Raw genomic sequence first — 24,540 nt, forward strand, 5'->3', positions numbered from 1 at the left:
TTGGAATTTGTGTCATTGGAGAGAACTGCTGAATTGAGGAGATAAGAGAACCATTATGGGTATTTGATAGAGTTTTGCTACTTGACCCAGACTTGAAAGGGGAAATTTTTTCAGATTTATTCTGATTATATAAAGCTGAATTTCCTAAATTTGATCATTTTAATGAATATTCATATGTAGTATTTTTATTTGCTATACTGATATGTGTATTCAGTACACCTTTAAATCATCTGTAGGAATGAGAAACAGTACATCCCTGATGTCTACAGTGATTTTTACAAATTCTTTTTAACTACTAACTTTAATTCCTGCTAACAAAATGGATGAGTTTGAGTTTAACCTTCCAATGCTTATCCATCCTCCAATGAATGAACTAAGGAGCTGTGAAGTTGTTAAAAGGCTAGATTGAGTGGAGCCAAGATGGGTAGAAGCAGGGACCTGCTTGAGCTGTCACCCTAAACCCCTCAAAATACCTAGTAAAAATGACTCTAAGCAAATTCTAGAGCAGCAGAAGTCACAAAATGACAGAGAGAAACAGCTTTCCAGAAAAAGGCAATCTAGAAAGCCTACAGGAAGGGTCTATTGCACTGGGCTTAGAGTGGAAACCAGCATGGGCCATGCCAGCACAGACAGGACTAGAGCAGGCCTTGATGTGTTGAATCACTAGCAGCTGCTGTGATTTCCAGAATTCTCAACCCATAAACACCAAAGACAGCTTCAAAGGTCAGAGGTCTCTCACCTAGGTGAGAGAGGAACATGGTCCAGCCCCAGCCCCATCCCCAGTCTGAGGGCAGTGGCAGCAGCACCTGCTTCTGGAGCTCTTGGCCAAAAGATGGTGGGGGAATTGAGTGGCTGATCCAGGCAGCAGTCCTGGGTGGTAGTCCTGAGGTGAGGAGGAATGCTGGCAAATGCTGGAAGAGGAGGCAAAGCTGATGGCAGCTTTGCAGAGGGAATCCTCCTCACAGTTAAAGGACAGAAAAGAATGCTTATGGTTGCTTATAGAGCAGAGTGCAGGCTAGGAGAGGAGTAAACACCTCCCCTTTGATCACACTATTTTGGAGGAACTGAGAATTTACAGGTCTCTAGAGAGATCTCTGAAAACAGTTGAACAAGGCCCCTGAAACTTGGGGCAGTACACCCTTCACTTAACAAAGAGCTTAAAAGTCAAGTAATTGGCCAGGGAAATGACCAAATGGGAAAAAAATAAGACCATAGAAGGTTACTTTCTTGGTGAAAAGGTATTTTCTTACATCCTTGAGCCAAGAAAGATCAAAGCATACAACCAGAGGAAAACAGCAAGTTCAAGGCTCCTACATCCAAAGCCTCCAAGAAAAATATGAAATGGTCTCAGGCCATGGCAAAGTTCAAAAAGGATTTTGAAAATAAAGTAAGAGAAGCAGAGGAAAAATTGGTAAGAGAAATGAGAGTGATGCAAGAAAATCATGAAAAATGAGTCAAATCTTGCTAAAGGAGACCCCCAAAAATTATGAAAAAAATAATTAAAAATTAAAATTAGAGTAACCATTAAAATTAGACTAACCCAAATGGCAAAAGAAATCCAAAAAGCCAATGAGGAGAAGAATGCCTTAAAAAGCAGAATTGACCAAATGGAAAAGGAAGTCCAAAAGCTCACTGAAGAAAATAATTCCTTAAAAATTAGAAAGGAGTAAATGAAAGCTACTGATTTTATGAGACATCAAGAAATTATAAAACAAAACCAAAAGAATGAAATGATAGTAGACAATGTGAAATATCTTTTCGGAAAAACAACTGACCTGAAAAATAGATCCAAGAGAGATAATTTAAACATTGTTGGTGTACTTGAAAGCCATGGTCAAAAAAAGAGCCTAGAGGAAAACTGCCCTGATATTCTACAAACAGACTGTAAAATAGAAATGGATAGAATCCATCAATCACCTCCTGAAAGAAATCCCCAAAGGAAAACTAGAAATATTATAGCCAAATTCCAGAGTTCCCAGGTCAAGGAGAAAATATTGCAAGCAGTCAGAAAGAAACAATTCAAGTATTGTGGAAACAATCAGGAAAACACAAGATTTAGCAGCTTCTACACTAAGGGATCAGAGGGCTTGGAATATGGTATTCCAGAGGTCAAAGGAGCTAGAATTAAAACCAAGAATCACCTACCCAGCAAAATTGAGTATGATACTTCAGTGGAAAAAGTACAATTTCAGTGAAACAGAGGACTTCCAAGCATTCTTGTTGAAAATACCAGAGCTGAAAAGAAAATATTTGATAACAAATTAGATGTTTGAGATGAGTGTTAGAAAGAAGGAAGGGTCAGTGATGACACTGAGGTTGTGAGCCCTGGGTGACTGGAATGGTGCTTTCCTTAGCCATAATAGAGAAGTTCTGAAGAGGGGAGGGTTTGGGAGGAAAGGTTGTTTTGTTTTGAATATTTTGAAGTTGAAATATCAGTGAAACGTCCAGTTTGAGATATCCAATAAGAAGTTAGAGATGCCAGACTGGTGGTCAGTTTAGAAGTTAGGGTTGCATATATAGATTTGAAAATCATCTACATAGAGGTAATGATTGAACCTATGGAAACTGATGAGATCACTAAGTGAGATAACATGAAAGTAGAAGAGAAGCGGGCTCAGGACAGACCCTTGAAGGAAACTTATGGTTAGTAGGCATTACTTGAAAGAATATATAGCAAAGGAGACTGAAAAAGAACAGTCAAATAAGTAGGAGGAGATGTAGAACAAAGCAATGTTGGGAAAAACAAGAGAGGAGAGTATCTAGGAGAGGAAGGAGGATCATTAGAGATGTTGCAGAAGGAACTGCAAATGAAGGCCTTTGGTGAAAGGTTGTACACCATGGTCAACACACCATGTTGTATACTAGTGCCTTGGAATCAACTGAGTCACCTCATATGAATGAATCCTTATTTCAAAGAATATTCACAGTATATCCTGAGTCACCAGTTTGGTTTATAATAAATAAAAATAAAACAAGATAATTATTCATTGTAAATGTTAATATGTGGCACCCATTTGCTCAGTAGTTTTGCCAAGCTATTTATGGAGGATACTCAGCTATTATTGCTGCTGAATTGTTGTGTTTCCCTACCCACTAATACATAACTTTTCCAGGCTACACAGTCTCAAAATGGAGGCACATATTGTTGGGGCTGCTGTTTCCTAAAGAACATTCTTTACTTATTCCATTCCCTGTTCTCTGCAGCTCATGTTACACAAAACTTTCCTGGTGTGGGTGTAGAAATTTGAGATTAACCTATTATTTTAAACTTCTAAATAGTGAATGTAGTCATAAGGTGGATTAATTGCCACATAACCCTGTAGCTACAGGCACATAACTGTGGAAAATATACCTGTTTGAGAATCATGGCCAAAAATCTTGCCTTGTGACATATAATTCCCTTTGTCCATCTGTATGAAGGTACTGTATCATTTTGCACATTGATTGGTTTTCCATTCAGGCATAGATTTCAGAGGATCAGGCATTTTAATAAGAAGTCTAGAGCCGTTTTCCCATAAAAAGTTGTTAATGGACTTGATGTTTGTTAGACTGAAGTTTTAAAGCTATTTGTATTATTCAAAGGATATTGAATTTGGAAATAGGAAAACCTGGCTTGGGATCACACTTTAGTGGATAATGTGTTGGGCCTAGTGTCACAGAAACCTGAATTCAAATATGGCCTCACGCGCTAGTTGTATAACCTTAGGCAAGTCACTTAACCTCTGTTTGCTTCTGTTTCCTCAACTCTAATATGGGGATAATAATAGCACTTAACCATCCAGGATTGTTTTGAGACGCCAGTGAAATATTTGTAAAGTGATTAGTACAGTGCCTAGCACTGTAGATGCTTTGTAAATCCCCATCAGGGCCTTCCCTCTGTTAATTGTGTCCTATCCATTCTATGTATAGCTTGCCTTGTATGTGTTTGCTTGCACGTTGTCTCCCATTAGAGTTGTAAGCTCCTTGAGGACAATGACTGTCTTTGGCCTCTTTTTGTAACCCAAATGCTTAGGAGACATTTAATTAATACTGATTATTTGCTATTGATTGCTATTGTTATGTTACCATTTTACCTTGGAGAAGTCACTTAACCTATATGGCATACTTATTCCTTTTGTAAAATAAGTTAATGGCACCTAATGCACAAGATTGATGTGAGCATTAAGAGAAATTATGTTTGCTCTTCAAAACTTGAAATGTTTTACAAATATCCATGTTGCTGTAAAATTAATAGTAATGGAAACTGTTCCATAGATAGAGGAAACCATTTTTTAAAATGGAGGTTGAAAGTACTAACAATGACAGGAACTATGCCTTAGTTTCTACAGCTGTATTTTGAGAACATTAAGATTAATTCTCATGAGTCTTATCAGTTTTAAAAATCAAATCTCCACAGGGCAGGGGCTTGTAGAGGAGTCTGGAGTGCAGTGGGGAGGGCAATGAGCCATGCATAACATGGGTGGCCTCTCCAAACAGAGGTTCTGGAAGGAGCCACCCAATCAGTGATGGAAGAAGGGCAAAATCTTTGCTTCTGTTGAGAACTTTGAATGAAGAAGCTCTTGATTGGCTTGGTTTTGATGAAGAGGTAGAAGGAGGATTTTTCTCTCTTCTGTTATCATTTCCTTTATACCCATGGGTAAATATCAGGGGCTGTCTAATTCATCCATTGCAACAATTTCTCTTATTCTTGCTAAGAAGTGGTGCGTGTGTGTGTGTGTGTGTGTGTGTGTGTGTGTGTGTGTGTGTGTGAGAGAGAGAGAGAGAGAGAGAGAGAAAGAGAGAGAGAACTTAGAAATATCCATTTCTGGCAAAGTTGACAATATTATTACTGGCCTATCTCAGTTCTTTTTATAAGCACACATTCATCTCTACAATTTTGAGTTAAGGTTTTCTCTTCTATAAAATGGGAACAGTAACACCAAGAGTACCTACCTTTTGCAATAAAAATCTTACCATGCCATATAAAGGTAAACTTCTATTATTACTATACCCCAGTTGTTAAAAAAAGTTTCTGACATATTTGTTGGTGCTACTTTGCACATTGTTAATAACATTTGTTTTACAATGCACTATTGATATGCATCCAAGTCTTTTAATCTATTCCGTTATCTCCCCACATGGATTGAAAATTTCTTTTAGGGTCTTTGGTTTTTCCATCTCTTTCTAAGTTTTAATTAATTAAATCATCTTGCATTTTTCATCATCCACATTTCCAAAGACATCCTTCCTCTTTTCTTTCCCCCTCCCAGTGATCCATCTCTTAAAACAAAATAAAAAAAGAGGATGAAAGCTTTTCAGCAAAACTAACCAACACTTCGAAAAAGCATAACGTTATATTCATTGTTACACACCCAGAGTCCTCCAACACTGAAAAGAAATAAGGGTAGTACCTTCTATATTGTCTCTTCTTTAGGACTAAGGTTAGTCATTACAATTTCACAACATTTAAATATGATTATTTAGTAGCTGTTGTTTCCATTGGCACTGTCTCATCTTGTCTACTTCTTGTTTACCTTCTGTTTCATCATTTCATACTCTGCAACATCTAGGACACTGCTTTACACATTAATGAATACTCAATAGTGTTAAAAACATGGAACATTAGAGTTGAAAAGAAAGACCATCCAGATTGGCCTCTTCTTTTATAGATGATGAAGCCAAGGCTCAGTGAGGAGGGGGAGGTGAAAATGCCTGCCCAAGGTCATAAAATTTGAACATGAGCTTTCCCCCTTAAAATACCAATCTTTTCAGTCTTCTCTTCTCACTACACTGAATTACTTTTTATTGAATTTTGTCAACTCATGATATCAAGCAAAACACATGAACTTTGTATTCGTTATTGCAGTTCTTTCTGGATAGGCGTAATTGCTCATTGTGGATGAGTGGATTGATGACTACTTGTGGTTATAACCCATTGGATCCCTTGTTGAAAGGCTATAAAATATTTTATATATTTAATGTATAAATGTTTCCTTATGCCCAGGATAGGCATTCCTGGAATCCAGGAAAAACAAAACAAACAACTCTTAGTAGAAGTCAGGTAACCTGGATGTCACTCAAAGATTTGGTCACAAAGACAGTGGGGAATATGGGAAGAATCTAGGCTATCTTAGCCTTGGAAATAAGCTGAAACACATTATCATTTACAGAATTTCTTTATTGCTGCTTTGCTTACCTATGAATCATATACTTCTGTGTTAAGTGAATGAGTAAAATATGTTGAAACCTCACTATAGTACCTTATAATCACATTAATAATGTTATTATAGTCAGTAATTTATAATCTCTTTTGAATAGGATCTAAGATGGATTGTCATGTCAAATTATCCTCTTTTGGAAAACTCCAGTGTGGTCATATCATTCTCTGTATTCATAGACTGACTTAGAGTTTTTAACATACTGCGCTTGGAGTTTTAAAATCAAAGTACTACACACTGAAAGGGGTGATAATTCTTATGAAAAATATAAAAAGTGATATTTAAATGCAAGGAGATTTGAATATGGGATTAGGGAACTCTATTTGCTACATTCAAAATATGAATCCAGAATAAATATTTTTCATAAGATAGTCAAGAAAATCTTGTTGTGAAGAAAGCCAATCTAAAATATATTTTGTTCTATCACCAAGAAAGGCTGTTTGTTAGGCATTGATGGTAGTAGAAAGCTAGAACCGTGTATCCTTTTAATAAATGCTTAAGTGACTCACTTCTTGATATTTTGAATGTGGACATGGTAATCAGATATAAATGGTTGGATGACTTCATGACTATCGTTATTATTATTTTTGCTTTCAAACTTAAGGTTCATTTTTTCTTTCAGGATCACAGCTTGTGCTATGACCATGAATAAATATGTGGAAGAAAATGTATCTCAAAAATCCTATACAACCATCAAGTATTTCATGAAGATGCTGAGCAGTGTTAGTGAGACTTTGATATTTATTTTCATGGGAGTGTCAACAGTTGGAAAAAACCATGAGTGGAATTGGGCCTTTGTCTGCTTCACGTTGATCTTCTGCCTGATCTGGCGTGCCCTAGGTAATGAACTCTTTATAGCCTACATATTGCTACAGAATCGTGTACCAGGAAAAAGAGAATTAAATTTTCATTGTAAGAAAGGAAGTTTGAAAAATATTTGGTGACTAAAAGAAATGAAAGTAGGAAGGTGATAGCTTCATGAATTCTAGCTTAAAAGAAATTGAAACATTCTACAAAGTTACTGGGGCAACGAGGTGGTACAGTGGAGAGTGCTGGGCCTGGAGTCAGAAGGATTCAGCTTCCTGAGTTCAAATTCAGCCTCAGACACTTCCTAGCTTTGTGGCCCTGGGTTAAGTACTTAACCCTGTTTACCTCACTTTCCTTATCTGTAAAATGAGCTGTAGAAGGAAATGACAAACAGTCCCAATTTCTTTGCCAAGAAAACCCCAAATGAGATCACAAAGAGTTGGATACAACTAAAACAGTTGAAAAACAATTTATTGAAAACATCTAGCAAGACTTGAAATACACAGCTTCTCTCCAGAATACTGTTGGAGAAGGTATATTTTGCCCCATACCACCTTGATGTCTGGAGAGAGTGGGCCAAAATTGAAAACAGTTGCCACAAAGCATTCATCCCTAACTCATTCATTTTCTAATGTAACATAGAACACTGGATAAATTGGCCTGTGACTGCAGCAGGACATAGCTCTCAGTGTCAATCTATAGTTGGGTTGGGTCAAGCAGATCGGTCCTCAGGGCTTTAACTGAAGCTTCACCCAACATAGCTCCTGATGAACTTTGTTATGGAAGCTAGGTTCCGATCCTTTTGAGATCACACATTGTTCTACTTCTGATTTTCCTTTATCTTTTCATTTACTCATTCTGTCATGTCCAACTCCTCTTGACCCCATGCACCATACAGTCCATGGGGTTTTCTTGGCAAAGATATTAAAGTGACTTTCCATTTCCTTCTCTAGTGGATTAATGTAAATGGAGGTTAAAGGACTTACCCAAAGTTACATATCTAGTAAGTGAACAGGCAAGAAAAATCACAACAAAAATAGGGAGAATAAACCATTGGTGCTGGTATCACTTTTCTCAGCCACAAGAGGGCTAAGTGTTTTTGGTTTTGTTAGAACTGAAGCTCCTTAAGAGCGTGAAATGTCTGATTTTTCTATTTGCATCTACAGTGGTTAGCACAGTGCTTTGCCCTTAGTAATGTAATTGATTCATTTATTCATTCATATCCTTTAAGCAACCTATATATTGAGGAAGGTCTTTTGCTCTTATTCATCCCTATCATTTATCTATAAATTGTGAACAGGAGGCCCTTATCAGAGATATTTTGTGCAAAGATTTTTTTTTTTAGTAGACCACCTCTTTTATTATACTCCTTGCATTAATTTTGCTTCTGAAAAATTCAATTTAATGTAACTGAAATCCTTTATTTTGTTCTTTGTAATCATCACCATCTTTTCATTAAGAATTCAGTCTTATAACTATGAAGAGTGTATGAGGTGTCATGCTTCAAATTTTTTATGGTATGATCTTTAATATTTGGGTAAGCTATCTATTCTGAATTTATTTTATCAAGTAGTATCTGACAGTCCAAACTTAGTTTCTGTCAGAATACTTTCCAGATTTCCTATTTATTATTGTCAAGTAGGGTGTGCTTTCCTAGGTAGTTTTTGCTTTTGACTCTAGTGAAAACTGGGTTATTGTTTTCAGTTATTTCTGATTCTTCTATGTCTAATGTGTTCTAATGAACTGCTTTCCTAATTTTAATTGGTACAAATTATTTTGATGATTCTTGTTTTATAATATAGTTAAAGTCAAACTATTTCCTAATTTTTCATCATTTTCCATGAAATTCTAGCTAGTTTGTTCCACCACTGAATTTTGTTATTATTTTGTATAGCTGTATTAAGTATCCCTTGGGTAGTTTGTTTGATATAGCATTTAGACAGTAATTTAATGTCCATAGTATTATACTTATTTAACTTTCTTATGTTTCTGTTGTTTGGGATGTTTGCAAGTTGAATATTCTGCTCAGGTCTAGGGCTTGGGCTCTAGTTTCTTTTCTTCTGTCATTTTGTTGATCAGAATTCTTAAATCTTTTGACATTGTGTTTTATTATAATATTGTTGTTTTTGTATAAATTGTTTTCCTGATTTTGTTCATTCCACTATTCATTAGTTCATGTGCCCCAGGATTCTCATTTTTTACACTGCAATAATATTTTTACTCCATTGATTGTACGTATTGATATGCCACAGTTTGTTCAGTCGTTCTGCAGTTGTCTGAGGCAATATAAGGCACTCCCTGGATCCTAGTTCCTGGCTTTTATTTTTTCCACTTTAATTCTTTAGGATCAAGAAGCTTGTTTTATTTGTGATTATGACCTCTACAGTATTATTTTCCTTATTAACCACTTCTTCCTGTCTTCAGTATTTTCCTTGTTATAGTCCTACACATAATTCCATGTGCATGTGTGTGCTTATATATGTGTGTGTTTTTCAGGCAAGATAGAGGATCATCTGACGGCTGCCTCACATCTCTCCTCTATGTTGTATACTCTTATTCTTACATACTGAAATTAGGAAAAATGGCAAGTTATACTCTTTTATTCCTTGGCTTTACATTCCTGTATTATTTTTACCCTCCCTTCTTTTTTTTTTCAAACCCTCAGAACCGAACCAATCTAAGCCTAAATAGAGCCTGTTTTTCTCTAAGTCCCTCAATGCCGTGTAGAAGACATTATGATTTCTTCTTTCTCTGTTAAAATATTAACACTAGATCATCATACTGTTTCATTTGCTCAAAAAATTTACCTTTCTGGGTTTTTCTTGATTCTTCTGTTTCTGTTTTAAAAGTTTCTACTCAGCTGTGTGCTTTTCATCAGAAATGCTTAATAGCCTATTTCATCAAAGGTCCATTTGTTCCCCAATAGATTGATATTCAGCTTTTCAAGGTGAGTTATTCTTGGTCACAAGCCTCTATAGTTTTTTGCTTTTTAGAACATTGCAACCCCAAGATCCCTTCTTATTTGTAGTAGATACTGCCAGATCTTGTCTATAACTTCTTGGTATTTGAACCTCTACTTTCTCAACATGGAGCTTTGACTATGACATTCCTGGATTTTTCCTTTTGGGGTTCCTTTTAGGAGATGATTGTAAATTCGTTCTCTTTTTACTTTGCTGTCTGATTCTAAAATATCTGGGAAGTTTTCATTTATAATTTCTGGAAATATTGTGTTCAGAAATTTTTAATAATGATTTTGGGGGTATCAAGTGATTTTTAAATGATTTCTCCTTGACTTGTTTTCCAGGTCATGAGTTGTTGTTGATATCAGATCTTAGATTTTTCCACTACTTTTTTTCTTTTGATTTTTATCCCTAATATTTCTTGCAGTCATATGTACAAGTCATCCATTTCTATTTGCTCTATTCTAGTTTTCAGGGATTACATATTTGGATAAGGTTTATCACTTTATTTTTTTAAGTTATATTTGTATTCTTTCCAATTCCTACAAAGATTTTCTTTCCTTTTTTAATCTCTTGCTTCATTTCTTCTAGGTATTTATGTAGTCTTTGTGAAAAATCCATTTTTTTCTTTGTGGCTTTTCTTTCAATTGTTACGAAATCACTTTCTTATTTGGAGGATAGGGGGATATTTGTAGATTTTTAATAATTTTATTATACCAGTCAGTGTTTTCTTTGATTTATTAATCTATTCAGCTTTAGTTGCTGAATTGGAATTTCATGCTATGGTCAAACTCTGTGCCTGCATTTCACCTTTTGTTATGGTGGTTGGCTCTCTTGGTTCCTGTACTACCTCTACCTTCTAAGATTAAACCTTGCTAGAGCTTTGAGGTTCAGTGGACTGGATCATCAAATCCTTCTTGGGCAGAGTTTTAGGAACCTCAGAGTCCTTGAGTCTAGGGTGCCCTGCCATGAATAGTGACCCTGCCTATTAGGCTTACACAAAGCTTCCAAGCTCCCCACCCTGGGGCATCTCACCATACTGGAACATTCTCATGGGAACCCTCTGCTCTTGATACTGCTGCATACAGAGTTTTGGATACTACATAGCCCTTCTCTAGTCAAACTGATATGCTACCCTGCATTGGCACTAGCTTTGCTTGTGGGCTCCCTTTCCTGTTGCCCTCAGTCTTCTGGCTGATCTCTTATTCAGTTCTGGAATGGAAGAAATAACTTACTTTAGTTTCTCATTGGATTTTTAAATTATTATTTGGTTTGGTGTGAACTTCATAGTTTTGCTGAAGTAAGCATATGAGAACTGAGAGGTTTGTGTTCACTCAAGCAGCCAGTATCAGGTGGAGATATTTACAAAAGAATTATTTTCAACTTAAAAGTAAACATGTGACTAATAAAATATTCTTTTGACTGTATATTTAATTCATTTCAGTATATAAACTATCATAACTTTTCAGTGAATGCCCCTTTCTTTCAATGGTTTTATTTCATCATTCTCATTCACTTTTTTTCTTGTATGGCAAGAGTGTATATTCTTTTATCTGTATTATGTTTCTTTTGTTTTGCATTATTTCTTAAAGATCTTTCCATATCTCTTTCCATTCTTCGTACTTCAATCAGAGTAGTCTAGTACATTTCTGCCATAATTCATTTAACTTACTATTGGATTGCAATTTAAACATCTTCCTTTTTTAAATATAAATAATATTGTTATTAAAATGCTGAAACAAATATGCCTTTGTGTTTGTTTTTTCTAACACTCAGGAGATTATCACAAAAATAGAATTATTAGGTCAAAAAGTAGGATTATTAAATGCTTTCCTTTTTTTCCAAATAAAAATAATGTTGCTATGAAAATGTTAGAGCAAATATACCTTTGTGTATGTTTTCTAAAACTCAGGAGATTATCACAAAAATGGAATTATTGGGGCAAAAGTATGATTATTTATATAGCTTTTAGGGTGCATTGAAAAAAATCATCCAAGAAAATATTCCACAAGTTTGTGATTCTATCATCAGTGAATAATAAGCTTCTTACTACAATTCCATTTTCAAAAAAAAAAATTTAATATATAATTTGCCAATTTTATAGGTATAAGGTATAACCTTTTGTTTGAAATTAACCACTATCCAATACTAGTTTTATTTTATCTCTTACTGTTTTTTGAGATTCAGCATATTGCCACTTTGAGATTGGAATTGAGCATATTTTAAAGTGAATATTAATGATTTGTGGTATCTTTTTTAAAAATTGATTTTTCGTATACTTTGGTCATTTATTTATCATACACTTTTCATACACTATCATACACCTTTTAAAAAGTTTAATGAGTTATACTTATATAGTTTTAATCAATAATCAAAATTTATCTGTAGTATTAATTATAGTTTTGTTGTATAGAAACTTTAAAAAATTTAAGTACATCCCTTCTGTTTCTAAAAGTTCAGTTGCCTCTCCTCTCAAATTTAGATAAAAGTATTTAATTTTCTTCCCTATTTTTTACTTCTTTTATGTTTAATTTAACAAACACTGCTTTGTGCCAACACTGGTATGACTTCTAGGGATAGAAAGACAGAACAAAATTGTCCCTACCGCAAAGGAGTTTACATTTTTAGCAGGGGTCCCAGAGAAACACCCAGAAATTTACTGAGGTCGATGCTATGAGAATTGAATCTAAATATAGTTTTTGCTAAATTGACAACCAGTTTCCCAAGAGTTAAATAACTTATCCTTTCCCCACTTTTTTCTATAAGTCTGTCAAATATACCAGTGTGTTTATTAAATTCCATTGACCTGTTTCTTTATCCTTTGTCCACTATCAGATAAGTTTGGTGTCATTTTCTAAAATGTTTTAAAGTCTGGGAGAGCAAACTACCTTCAACTATTATTTTGTTGTTTAGCTCACCCTTTGATATTTTTGCCTTTTGTTTCCTCATCCATAAAAATTAGGTTTTAAATTTATGATCTTATGATCAATATAAATTTTATTATGTTTTTATCCGTCAGTAAAGTTCTTATTATTTTGATTGGATTTCTGATAATTATGTAAATCAATATAGAAAATCTGCCATTTTCACCATATTAATTTGACTCACCATGATCTTGAGCAGCTAGGTGGCACAGTGCATTGAGAGCCAGGGCTGGAGTCAGGTAAATTTGAATTAAAATCTGAACCTGAACAAGTTATTTAACCTCATTTGCTTCAGTTTCCTCATCTGTAAAATGATCTGGAGAAGGAAATGGCAAACCACTCCAGTGTGTTTGCCAAGAAAACCAAATGGGTTCAGTCACAAAGAGTTGGACGTGACTGAAACAATTGAACATCAACAGCCATGATCAAGGAATGTTCTTCCAATTATTAATATCTTCCTTTCTTTTAGTGATTATTAGGCATTCTTATTTCCTGTGTATTTCTAGGTGGGTTAATTTTGAAATATTTTATGGCTTTTTACCCAATTAGATTATTGACCTTCTACATTATGGATTCTCTCTTCTAAATAATGTGGGAATTTTTCTTTTATTTCCATTTGAAATGAATTCATTCCATTGAAATGAAAACTAAGAGGAGAGAGTGCTACAATTGTATTTTGATTGATTTCATGATTATCTTTACTAAAGTGAAAATGCGTCTTCTCTATGAGAAGAAATTTTTTAACTGAGAAATGAGTTAAAGGAAAATCTCATGACTTTATCCTCATTATTATTTTTGTTAGCAATTCACTACCAATGTTGCAGCAATGGCATTTGGAGGACTCGTGCCAGTAGATGGTACTGGTCTTGCACCATATAAGGCAGTTAGCTGGAATACTGTAGTAGTAGAGATAACATTATAAGTAACTTTAAGAGTTTTCCTTCACTGGCAGTTACTGTCTCTAGATAACTGACCCTTTAGCTTCCTCTACCATAAACTAACTTACTCTCAAATACGCTCACTATATGATATATAGGCAGCCCAAAAGTTCTCTTCTTATTAATTGGCTCTTCCTCCATAGCAGTTTTGATCTCTAGCCTCTATCTTCCTTTAAAGGTGGTCTCTCTGGAGACAAATCTATGAGTTGTTATATTAGTGATATATGGGATCACATAACTAGTAAATTTCTGAGAAGGATTTGAATTCAGGTCTTCCTGACTCCAGGCCTAGTTCTGTCCACTATGATAATTACTGTTCAGTTGTTTCAGTTATATCCAACTCCTCATATTCACAGCACCTTGTTGTGTGTTTATCCTTCATTCTTGAAGAGGACCATGACATCAAGATGATGAAATGACTTGCAGTTGACTTTGATTTGAGTGAGGGAGGGCTGTGCAAGGTCACCAACCTCTCTTTCTTCTCCTGAGCCATCTGGGTCCAGTAGCATTATATTGGGCCACTTCACAGTGCTTATGGTAGCCATGAATATCCAGGTACAGTTCTGAATCACAAAGTAGAACAGACTGTCAAGATGGAAGACACAGCCAAAACATTTATTCAGACACCAGAAAGCCAAATCAATCATAGTAACAAAAATCTATACACGATAACAGTGCAGAGGACAACACCATCCCCAAGTCTCCCCTCTACTAGGCTTTCCACAAGCCAACTCTCTTAAACAAATCACAAGCAGGCTCCCTTAAACAAAATCACAAACAAGTTCTTTCACCCATGCTAGCCATCTGCCTGTTTGCCTGCATTCTTCCCAGCTCTGACTGCTCTCATGACTAACTTCCTCTCAGTTCTGCTCTAACTCTAGCTCTGCCTCTTCCAGGTCACATGGGCCTGAATGGGAAAGATCTTCCCATTTGAATTACATGTAGCCCCAAGATCTTTCGTATTCATTACATAGGTCAGTAGAGCAGCTGATATCAACAAAACTTTAACAGGGATAACAGAAAATCAACATATAAAACAGTATCTTAGGCAACTGGTATCACAAAATAAACACATAAAACAACATCTTAGGGTGGGACTTGAGTACAAGCACCCCATCATTCCCCCCTCAAATGAATGGGGCCCAAAATCTTGGGCAAGGGGCAAAGATCTCTTCTTCCTTAACTACTTTCTACTGAGATTGAACATAGAGCTGTCTCTGCCCCAAGAGGTCCCATTCGAGATACCAGTTCTTTAGCTGGCATCCAGAGCTTGGTTGATGCCAGATCCAGGGGTGACATATCACAGTCATGGGCAAGGGGTTACATCCCTCAGAAGCAATCAGGCATTACAGGTGAGCCTGCAAATTTGACAAACAAGGTGACCAGACAAAACGCTAAAAAGAAACAAGGAGACAATAACCAGAAGCAGAGGAAACATAGAGTCAGACATGCTTTTAGAGTCCGTGAACCCACTATCATAGCCTCATTCACTGTTGTTTACTGTTTCCTGGTTTGCAGTTTTGGGGTCATCATTCTGGCTAGAGGCATACTGTGTCTAATCTGAGCTAGGGCCTGGCCAACTCCCCTTTCCCCCTATAGGATACAATGTTTCAGGAGGATCTGTAGGGGCAGTTCTTTTTCTATGCTCAGTCTAATATCAAGTCCCTTTTCTTGATACATTTTGTATCGTTAGTTGGAATACCATCTATTCTTCAGAAATCTACCCATGCTCTCAGTAGAGCAGAAGATAATTCTTTTCTTGTTAATGTACTCTTTTCTTTCAAGGAAATTTATTTTTTTCACTTAGCTCCCCATCCAAGATACCAGTGATTCTCACCTTTTTTGGGTGAATCCTCTCAAATTATCTGTGACCTCCTGCTAAGTAAAATCCTCAATTACCTCCTTAAACCCCTGTGGGGCCTCTTCTGGCAGGTGTTTGGGCCCCAATCAAGCCCTGCCTATTCAAGAGCTGCATTCAACTTCCTCTTGTTACTTTTTTGCTTCTTTTTGTGAGCTAAACTAACAACAGCTTCTTATTCTTATGAGACTTTCTAGCTTGTTCTTTTAAAGGAAAGTTTGAATGCTGTAGCATCGAAAGCATTTCATGCAAACTTTCCGTCAAGAGTTTTGTGTTCCAGAAACTTGTCTCTGCTTTTATATATAATTTGATAGTTTGTTAAAAATGTCCATTCTCTTCTTCTTATCCCAGACATTTCTTTCCCTGGTCTTATTGATATTCCTTGCAAACACCTTTCCAAATCTCTAGATTCCCTGTCCTGTAACCTTCCATCCCAGTTTTCACAGGGTCTAGTGCTTTTAACCCATTCTCTTGCTGGGGAGGAAAAAGGCAAATCATCCCATGGGATGTCCATTTCTCTCTCTAAAACCTTTCTTCCTCCAAATAAAGGTCTGATATTTCATAATTCCATCCCCATCTCCATTTGTAGTGCAAATGGAATATTCACAGCGCCTATGGTGGTCATGAATATACCAGCACAATTCTAAATTGCAAAATACAACAGATTTTCTACATGGAAGATACGACCAAAACATTTATTCATACACCAGAAAGCCAAATCCATCATAGTAACAAAAATCTATACACAATAACAATGTAGAGGACAACACCATTCTCAAGCCTTTCCTCTGCTAGACTTCCCACCAATCAGCTCCCTTAAACAGATCACAAGGAGGCTCCCTTAAACAAAATCACAAATAAGCCCTTTCATGCTAGCCAGCTGCCTGCTTGCTTGCATCCTTCCTACCTCTCACTAGACTGACCAATTTCCTCTCAGTTCTGCTCTAGCTCTGCCTCTTCCTGTTCCACCTGTTCAGCAAATTCCTCCCACCATGTGACTCAGGCAGGTCACATGGGTCTATTAATGAATGGGAAAGATCTTCCCATTTAAATTACCATGTTCATCATTTGCTTCTCTAGTTCAATTTATGGATGAGGTAACTGAGGCAAACAGGGTAAAGTGACTTACCCAGGGTCACATAGTAGTAAGTATCTGAAGACAGATTTGAACCTAGAAAGATGAGTTTTCTTACTTCCAGGGCCAGCAGTCTATTCACTGAACCACCTTGCTGCCACTGGGGTAATGGGGAATGTCTAAACTGTCAAAGAGTTAAAGAAAGAAGATTTCCAGGGGGGTGCTCAGTAACTTTTTTTTTTGAAAAGGGAGCAGTAGGCCAAATAAGTTTGGGAACCTCTCTGCTAAAAAAAAAATAGTGGTATATGAATGAAATTAAATAATACTCTGTCAATAGAAAAGGTGAAATGGACAGTCTCAGAGGAAACTAGGGAGAACTACATAAATTGATGTAGAGTGAAGTGAGCAGATCTGAAAGAACAATTTATAAAATAACAACATTATAAAGAAAAACAATTTCAAGGACTTTAGAACTCAACTCAGAAATAAACAACAAGTCAAAAATTAAGATGAAACACACCACTCAACTCCTGACAGTAAGGTAATGAATTGAAAATACAGAGACACATTTTTGCCAGAGTATGCATCTATGTATCAAGGACTTTGATTTAAATCTTTGTTTGTTGTTCTTGTTTTAAATTTATTCACTGCTGAGTGTTGGATGGGGAGAGATTAATTTGAAAAATGCTTATGAATTGAAAAAATGAAGTAAAAATAATCTATTTTATAAATGAATAATTAACATATAATTACATATAATAAATTAATATAAATTACTGGACTTGGAGTCAGAAGGACATGGGTATAAATCCCATCTCTGACACTATGAACATAGGGCAAGTGACTTAGTCTTTCTAAATCCCAATTTCCTCAAATGGAGATAATAATAGCACCTCTATCACAGTGTTATGAGAATCGAGTGAGATAATTTATGCAAAGCACTGTGCAATCTTTAAAGATCCACAAAAATTCTAGCTATTATTGTTTGAGAAGAGTGTGAACAGTGATTAGAATGATATCTTTGGAGTCAGGAGGACCTCTATCAAAGCCCAATCCTCTAATACTTATTAGCTGTGTAACATTGGGCGACTCACTTAACTGCCCTTAGCCTCTAAATCCTCATTTGTAAAATGGGTATATTCATAGGTATATCACTTCCCTTATAATGTTCCTTGAGGATCAGATAAGATAATATATGTAAAGCAGTGTGGAAACAATGAAGCATGATGTAAATATCAGTTATTATTATTTTTCCACTTCAGCTGATGTTACCATTGTTTGACTTCAGGAAATACCAGAGAGTTGTCCGAGGCATGTAGAAGTTAAATGATTTGCCCAGGTTCACATAGGTAGTAAGTGTCAGAAGCCAAACTTACATCCCTCAGCTGCCAACCTAGTACTCTAGCCACTACATGACACCATCACTTTAGCAAATATACATGCTAATTCTTCCTGATTACATGTCAGGACTTCAAGCAGTGTGACTTAATTTTGGTTTATCTTATTCCTCAGGTGTCTTTGTTTTAACTCAGATCATTAACTGGTTTCGGACAATACCTCTGACTTTTAAAGATCAGTTCATCATTGCCTATGGAGGATTACGAGGCGCCATCTGTTTTGCATTGGTCTTCCTTCTTCCTGCAGCAGTGTTTCCCAGAAAGAAACTGTTCATTACAGCTGCCATTGTGGTCATATTCTTCACAGTTTTCATTCAGGTGAGCACAGTCCTTACAACTTGAAGAGTTTATTTCCCCTATTCCATTCTGAAGCAACAAGATCTTTTGGCCTATGCAAGTAAAATTCTTCTATAGAACATCAAAAGAACTTGTATTCTCAATGTATTAAAAAAAAAAACAAAACAAAACAACTCACTGTGACTTTAATGTAACACGAATGTGTTGACTCTTTGTGAAATACTTAAAGGTACAAAGGAAAGTCATATTTTTTATATGGATTTTCATCTTTGAGTTGATCATTGGTTTAGCAGGGCCAAATTTGTATAACCAATAAGGTAATCACTTCAGTGATGGTAGGAAGAGAGTGGAACCTTGCAATTTATGACTGTTCTTGTTACTTCTTCTTTGGCTCTATAAACTCATTAAGTTTTCATTTGATATTATACCCTTCAAAAAGTTATTTGACCTTAGCTAGCTGCTTAGCAATCCCTCATTTAGAAAAAGGGGATGGCTGAATACATTTTTAATATCAGGCTTCAAACATCATAAGCTGAACTCAATTCTTTGAACAGTCTTCCTTCCTTCTTTTCACTCTCCTGCACATAATGGGGATAGTAGGCTATTCCAAAATTGGACCCTGGAAGCTCCACTATGACTTTGCATAAATGGGACCTGTTCCTTTAATGATTGCATTATTTCCTAGAATACTTGCAGTTTCTCAAACAGGATAATTCCTGTGTCTGTGCCTTAGTACTAGCTATCACCTGTGCCTGGAGTGTTCTGCCTCCTCATTTTAGCCTCCTAGTTACTCTGGCTTCTTTCAAGACTTAGCTCAAATTCCATTTTCTCCAGGAGACCTTTTCCAGTTCTCTTAAATGTGAATGCCTTCCCTTTTAGGTTACCTTCAGCCTACTTTATCTCTCTCTCTCTAGAGAGAGAGAGAGAGAGATCTTTTAGGTATCCAATTATTTATATATTGCAAATCCAATCAGAATATGAATTCCATGAGAGCAAGGATTGTTTTTTCCTTTCTTTGCATCCCTAGCACTTAGCACAGTGCCTGGCATTTAGTCACCTCTTAATAAAGGCTTTTACTGACTGGCTAATGTAGTTAGCTTCCCTATATTTTGATTCTCCTTTGGTACTCAGTCATGTTCTTATCTATGCGCTTTTTGGATATAGAAGGAAAACAATTCTCCTCCATCCCCATTGTTATTCTGAGAATACCATAATGGGAAACACTGGCCTGAATGACTACTACCAGGAGATTATTCAATTCAGAAAACATTTATTGAGTGCCAAGGATATGCTCATCACAGTGCTATACACTGGAGATAGAAAGACAAAAAAGAAGGCAATCCCTGCTCTCACAGAACTTATATTTTACTGGAGGGAAATAATATGTACACAAGTATGTGAAAATAAAATAAATAAATTTGGAGAGGAGAATTAACAACTGAGGAACTGGGAGAGATTTTTTATTGGTGATGGGACTTGAGCTGAGTCATGAAGGGAAGGAGTTCAAAAAGGTGGAGGTGAGGATAGAGAACTTGGTGTTGGAATAGGACAGCCTTCTCGAAGGCATAGAAACAGGAGAGGGAATTTATATACAGGGAATAAAAATAGGTCACTTTGGACATGTGAGGGGGAATAATGTTTAGTTAATCTGGAAAGATTGGCTGGAGCCAAAATAGACAGTCTTTAAAAACCAGACAGGTTGGTATTTTATCCTGGTTGATTGTTGTCCTTTGTTCTCAAAGAGGACCAAAATGATATCACTATGTTAGAGTCAAGTTACATTGTGGCCAGCAGTGACTGATCAGACCAGTAAAAGGTAAGAATGTTCTACCATAGTTTAGGCACAAATAGTCCATGTGAACATTGGGGGTGGATTCTCTCAATTTGCTTGAGTTCCTTTTGAGCAACTTCAATTCTGCTTTGCTCATAGAGCACAGTACCTTCATTCATGAGGGAATGGCATGTTGGGTGGTCCTGTGCTCACTGTCAAGCAGTCAGTTCCAGAGTTCTTCAGAGAGACCTTGAGAGTTGACAACAGTGGAGCAGAAAAGGAGTGGGCAGCATTCAGAGACATTTTATCCTATGGTTAATAGGGATCGCTGAAGCTTCTTGAGTAGGAAGGTGACATAGTTAGACCTGTGTTTTAAGAATAACAATTTGGCAGCTATTTGGAGAGTGGATTAGAAAGGGTGTAGGTTCAATGACATGAGAGTTAGGAAGCTATTGTGATAGTTCAAGAGACAGGTGATAAGGGCCTTACCTAGATTTGTGAGTGGAAAGAAGGGGAATGGAGTGAGGGTAGTTACTGAAGTCAACTCAGCAAGACTTATCAACTGTTTGGGTACATAGGGACTGAGTGAAAGTGAGTATGATACCTTGATGACTACAAGAATGTGGTACCCTTATTGGAAATAGAGAGATTGGGAAGAGGAGTAATCTTAGGGGGAAAGATGGGTTTTTTCTTTCTTTCTTGTTTTATTTTGTTTTGTTTTAGGGGTGGTGCTAGGAGAGTCTGAGGAGAAATTGTTAGGTAAAGAACAGGAAAAACAGAATCCTGAAAACTCAAGAGAAGATAGTGAATCTTGAAGGGGTCATCAACTATGTTACAGCTTCAAGGATGACAAGAAGAATGAAGACTGAGAAAAAGTCATTGGATTTAACAAAAAAGAGACTATCTTTTGCCTGGTTTTTTTTTTTTTGGATTGGAGGGAAAGTTACGGAACGTTCTTTACTTTAGGAACAGGACTGGCCCAAAACAGTGTTGTAAAGTAGGTGCTGGTCTTTTCTGACCCACCCTCAAGAACTTCATCACCCCAGGCCCATCCTTTTTGGATTCATGCTAGTATGTTTCTAATAATAATAATTGCCCATTTTATACTGCTCTACAGTTTACAAAGCACTTTACTGATAAATAGTCCTATAGTGCATACTTATTGTTGCCAAGCACCTCCCTGTTATATTTAATTTGGTCTAGGTCCCACCCAAATCCTCCTTCCACCGCAAATAGCTAATCTGATAAATGAACACTTTCCATTGTAGTCTACTGTTTTAATAGGAGGGCCAGTTCTAAGTAAATGTGGTCCTTGAGAGATAAAGGTCACTGCTAACATGTTAGAGTAGTCAGAATTTCAAGGAAGAAGAAGAAGGCAGAACCAGGAAGGTCAGTAAAGATGTCTTTCTACATCCTTATGTCATAAAGTGTAGATAGGAAGTACCATCATTAGCAAGTTTTGCACACAGCAAGGGGTTGGTAGGCCTGGGAAGAATTCACTCTGGGTATGGCTATGGGGAAAGAGTCCTTGGCCACTGAGACCTTCATTTTTTAAACCAATTATTCTTGTTAACCAGGTGCTAAGTTGACTTGTTTCTAATTGTTCATTTAGGAAAAAGAAAAGACTTGGCAGCCTTTTATATTTCTAATATCTGCACTCCTAGCTTTACTCTTCTAGGTGTTCTAGACAAAACAAACAAAAACAAACACAGTTACAAAGATGTACAGAAAAAATTTATATATTATATATTTTATATATGTATATAAGTATGTGTATATATGTAAGTATGTGTGTATATATATATGTATGTATATATGATATTGTTTTCCTGTATAGACAGTATGGTGTCTTGAATAGAATGTTGGGTTTGTAGTCAGGAAGGCCTGGGTTCTGATTTAAACTCTCTAGGCCCTGGTTACCTCATCTGTCAAATTAGGGAGGTGGTCTAAATAAGATATAAAGTCCTTTTTAGTTCTAAATTTATGACACTATTAGTGCTGCCAAGAGCCTCTGAATTGAAGAAACTTGAGAAAAAGGCCTTGGTTGCCTCATACTGGTCATAGCTCTATAAGAAGACAGTCACCTACCTAAAATAAATCTAGCCGTTCAACTACATCTGCCTTGATGTAAGGGTGTAGATTAAATTCTTTGCAGAGCAGTAAATGTCTTAAATCCATGAGAGATGACTGCTCTGACTACTGACTTCCCTAACTTCCATTGAAGTGCCAACTTAAAATCTCACTTTCTACCAGAAGCCTTCCCTAACCTCTTTTTAATTCAATGCTTTTTTCTATTTGTCCTGTAAATAGCTTTCTTTGCATGTATTTGTTTGTATGTTATCTCCCTCATTAGATTTTTGAGTTTCTTGAAGTCAGGGATTGTCTCTTGCCTCTTTCTGTATCCCCAGCACTTAGCACAATGCCAGGCAAATAGCGGGTGCTTAATAAATGTTTACTGATTTATTGTTCTCTTTCTTCCCTAAGACACATATCTTTTTTGCACTAGAGTGATACAGAAATTCTTATATTTTGCTTACTATGCCAGTTCTTCTGCTCTTTCCCCTTCCCTTTCTGCCCCTTCCCCCTTGATGGGGGGAATCTGTGGACCTTATATGTGTATTCTTTGGGAGAGATCTCTTCCTGTCAGTATAAATAAATAATTGAGGCACAAAGAGAAGGCAGTCTGCCAGAAGATACTTAATGGGTTACAAATATACCAGAAATTATGAATTATACATCTCTGTGTAAAATTCTGTCCTCTATGCAATAATGTTACCAATTCCTACTTGAGTGGCTCTTTTCTTCTGATGAAACTTTTATCAACATTTCTTTTTTCTCTTTCTTTTTGCTTCATTTCAGTGTTTTGAGAGGAGTGAATTGCTTCATCCCAAACACTGAGTTAGCACTGTTTTCTGAAAAGAACCTCATTTGAAACATGTGTTTATCCCTGATACCAGAAGTTCTAATGAGGAATTTAATATTGGATTGTGTTGAAGATGAGAGAAGGCAGTCTTGTCTTGATGGGACATAAACCCTATTATATCAAAATAGAGTGATCGTTGTACCATCCACCCAGATTCCCTTCTGACTTGCACATTTCCTTTCCTTTAAATAGTGCTGACTGGTAATCTAACTAGTGTCTTAAACATTAAATTGCTTACTGCATAAAATTTAAAGTAGTGGCTAATTATCAGTTAAAGTCCAAATCTAAATAAATTAAATTAAATGAAGATATATTACAGAAAAGAATAAAAAACTGAAAGGATTATCTTCAAATATGGTCTTCCAGTTGATTAGGGAGTAGAGGTAAAGTAGTTTTCATTTATTTATTAGTCATTATTTGTAGTTAGAAAATTTGTGTCAAGGAAGACACAAAAATAACAGTAGGAAATAAGAACTAAGAAAGCAAGAAGGTACATTTCATAGAAACTTGTTAATAAGATGGACAGTAGAGGTTATTGAATCTACCCTTCAAACCAATGAAGAAATCCAGAAATCCCTTTAGCAACGTCCCTGAGATAATCATACAACCTCTCTTTGAACATCTACAGTGACAAGGAACTCACTGTTTTTAAAAAGAATCCTAGTCTTTTTAGAAGCAATTCTGAATGTTAGAAAATTATTCCTTATTTTGAGCTAAAATCTGTTTTAGATACGACTTTTCCATTGTTCCCAGTTTAATCCACAGAATAAGCCTTCACTCTTTTTCCATGGCACAATTCAAGTATTAGAAGATGGTAATTATGCCTTTTCTTTTCCTACTATCCATCCACATATTTTCTTCTTGAAGTTTAATAGCTCAAGTTTCTTCAGCCATTCTTCACATAACACATAGTTTTGATAATCTCTGAGCATCCTGCTTGCCCTCTTCTGGACACACTTAAGAGGATCAGTCAGCATCCTTAAAATATGGTGCCTGGAACTGAATGCAACACTGCAAAAGGAGAATTCTGTTTGTCCTCAACAGGGTTCAAATCCTGGCTCAGCCATGTAAAAGCTATGCAAGCGTAGCTAAGCTATTTAATCTCTTTGGGCCTCAGCTTGCTCATCTGAGAAATAAGGGGTTTGGATTGGATGATCTCTGAGGTTCCTTCTGCCTCTAAATTTGAGACCCTAATATGGTTTAATGAGCAGTGTATGACATCACTGACCTTCACGTGGGTATTCTACAGAACATCTTTTAATATAGTCTGAAAGTATATTAACTTTTAAAACAGTCATACCCACATTATTGCCTTATATTGAACTTATAAGCAGTGAACATGCAATCTTGTCAATAAATCAAGAAACATTTATTAAAAGCCAGTGATAAGCCA

The 24,540-nt window shown here is 36.2% G+C and overlaps 1 protein-coding gene across 2 annotated transcripts in view; it reads left to right on the top strand.

Annotated features, from left to right (window-relative positions):
- The window catches only part of SLC9A2 (solute carrier family 9 member A2), a 105,119-nt gene that overhangs the window by 54,552 nt on the left and 26,027 nt on the right, over positions 1-24,540 (top strand). For both annotated transcript variants that reach the window (XM_072621730.1, XM_072621731.1), the window contains 2 exons: positions 6,820-7,037; positions 18,272-18,474. In XM_072621730.1, coding sequence (XP_072477831.1) covers positions 6,820-7,037; positions 18,272-18,474 — 421 coding nt within the window. The remainder of the gene's footprint in view (positions 1-6,819; positions 7,038-18,271; positions 18,475-24,540) is intronic.

This window comes from Notamacropus eugenii, chromosome 6 (assembly GCF_028372415.1).
Source record: "Notamacropus eugenii isolate mMacEug1 chromosome 6, mMacEug1.pri_v2, whole genome shotgun sequence".
Lineage (NCBI taxonomy): Eukaryota > Metazoa > Chordata > Mammalia > Diprotodontia > Macropodidae > Notamacropus > Notamacropus eugenii.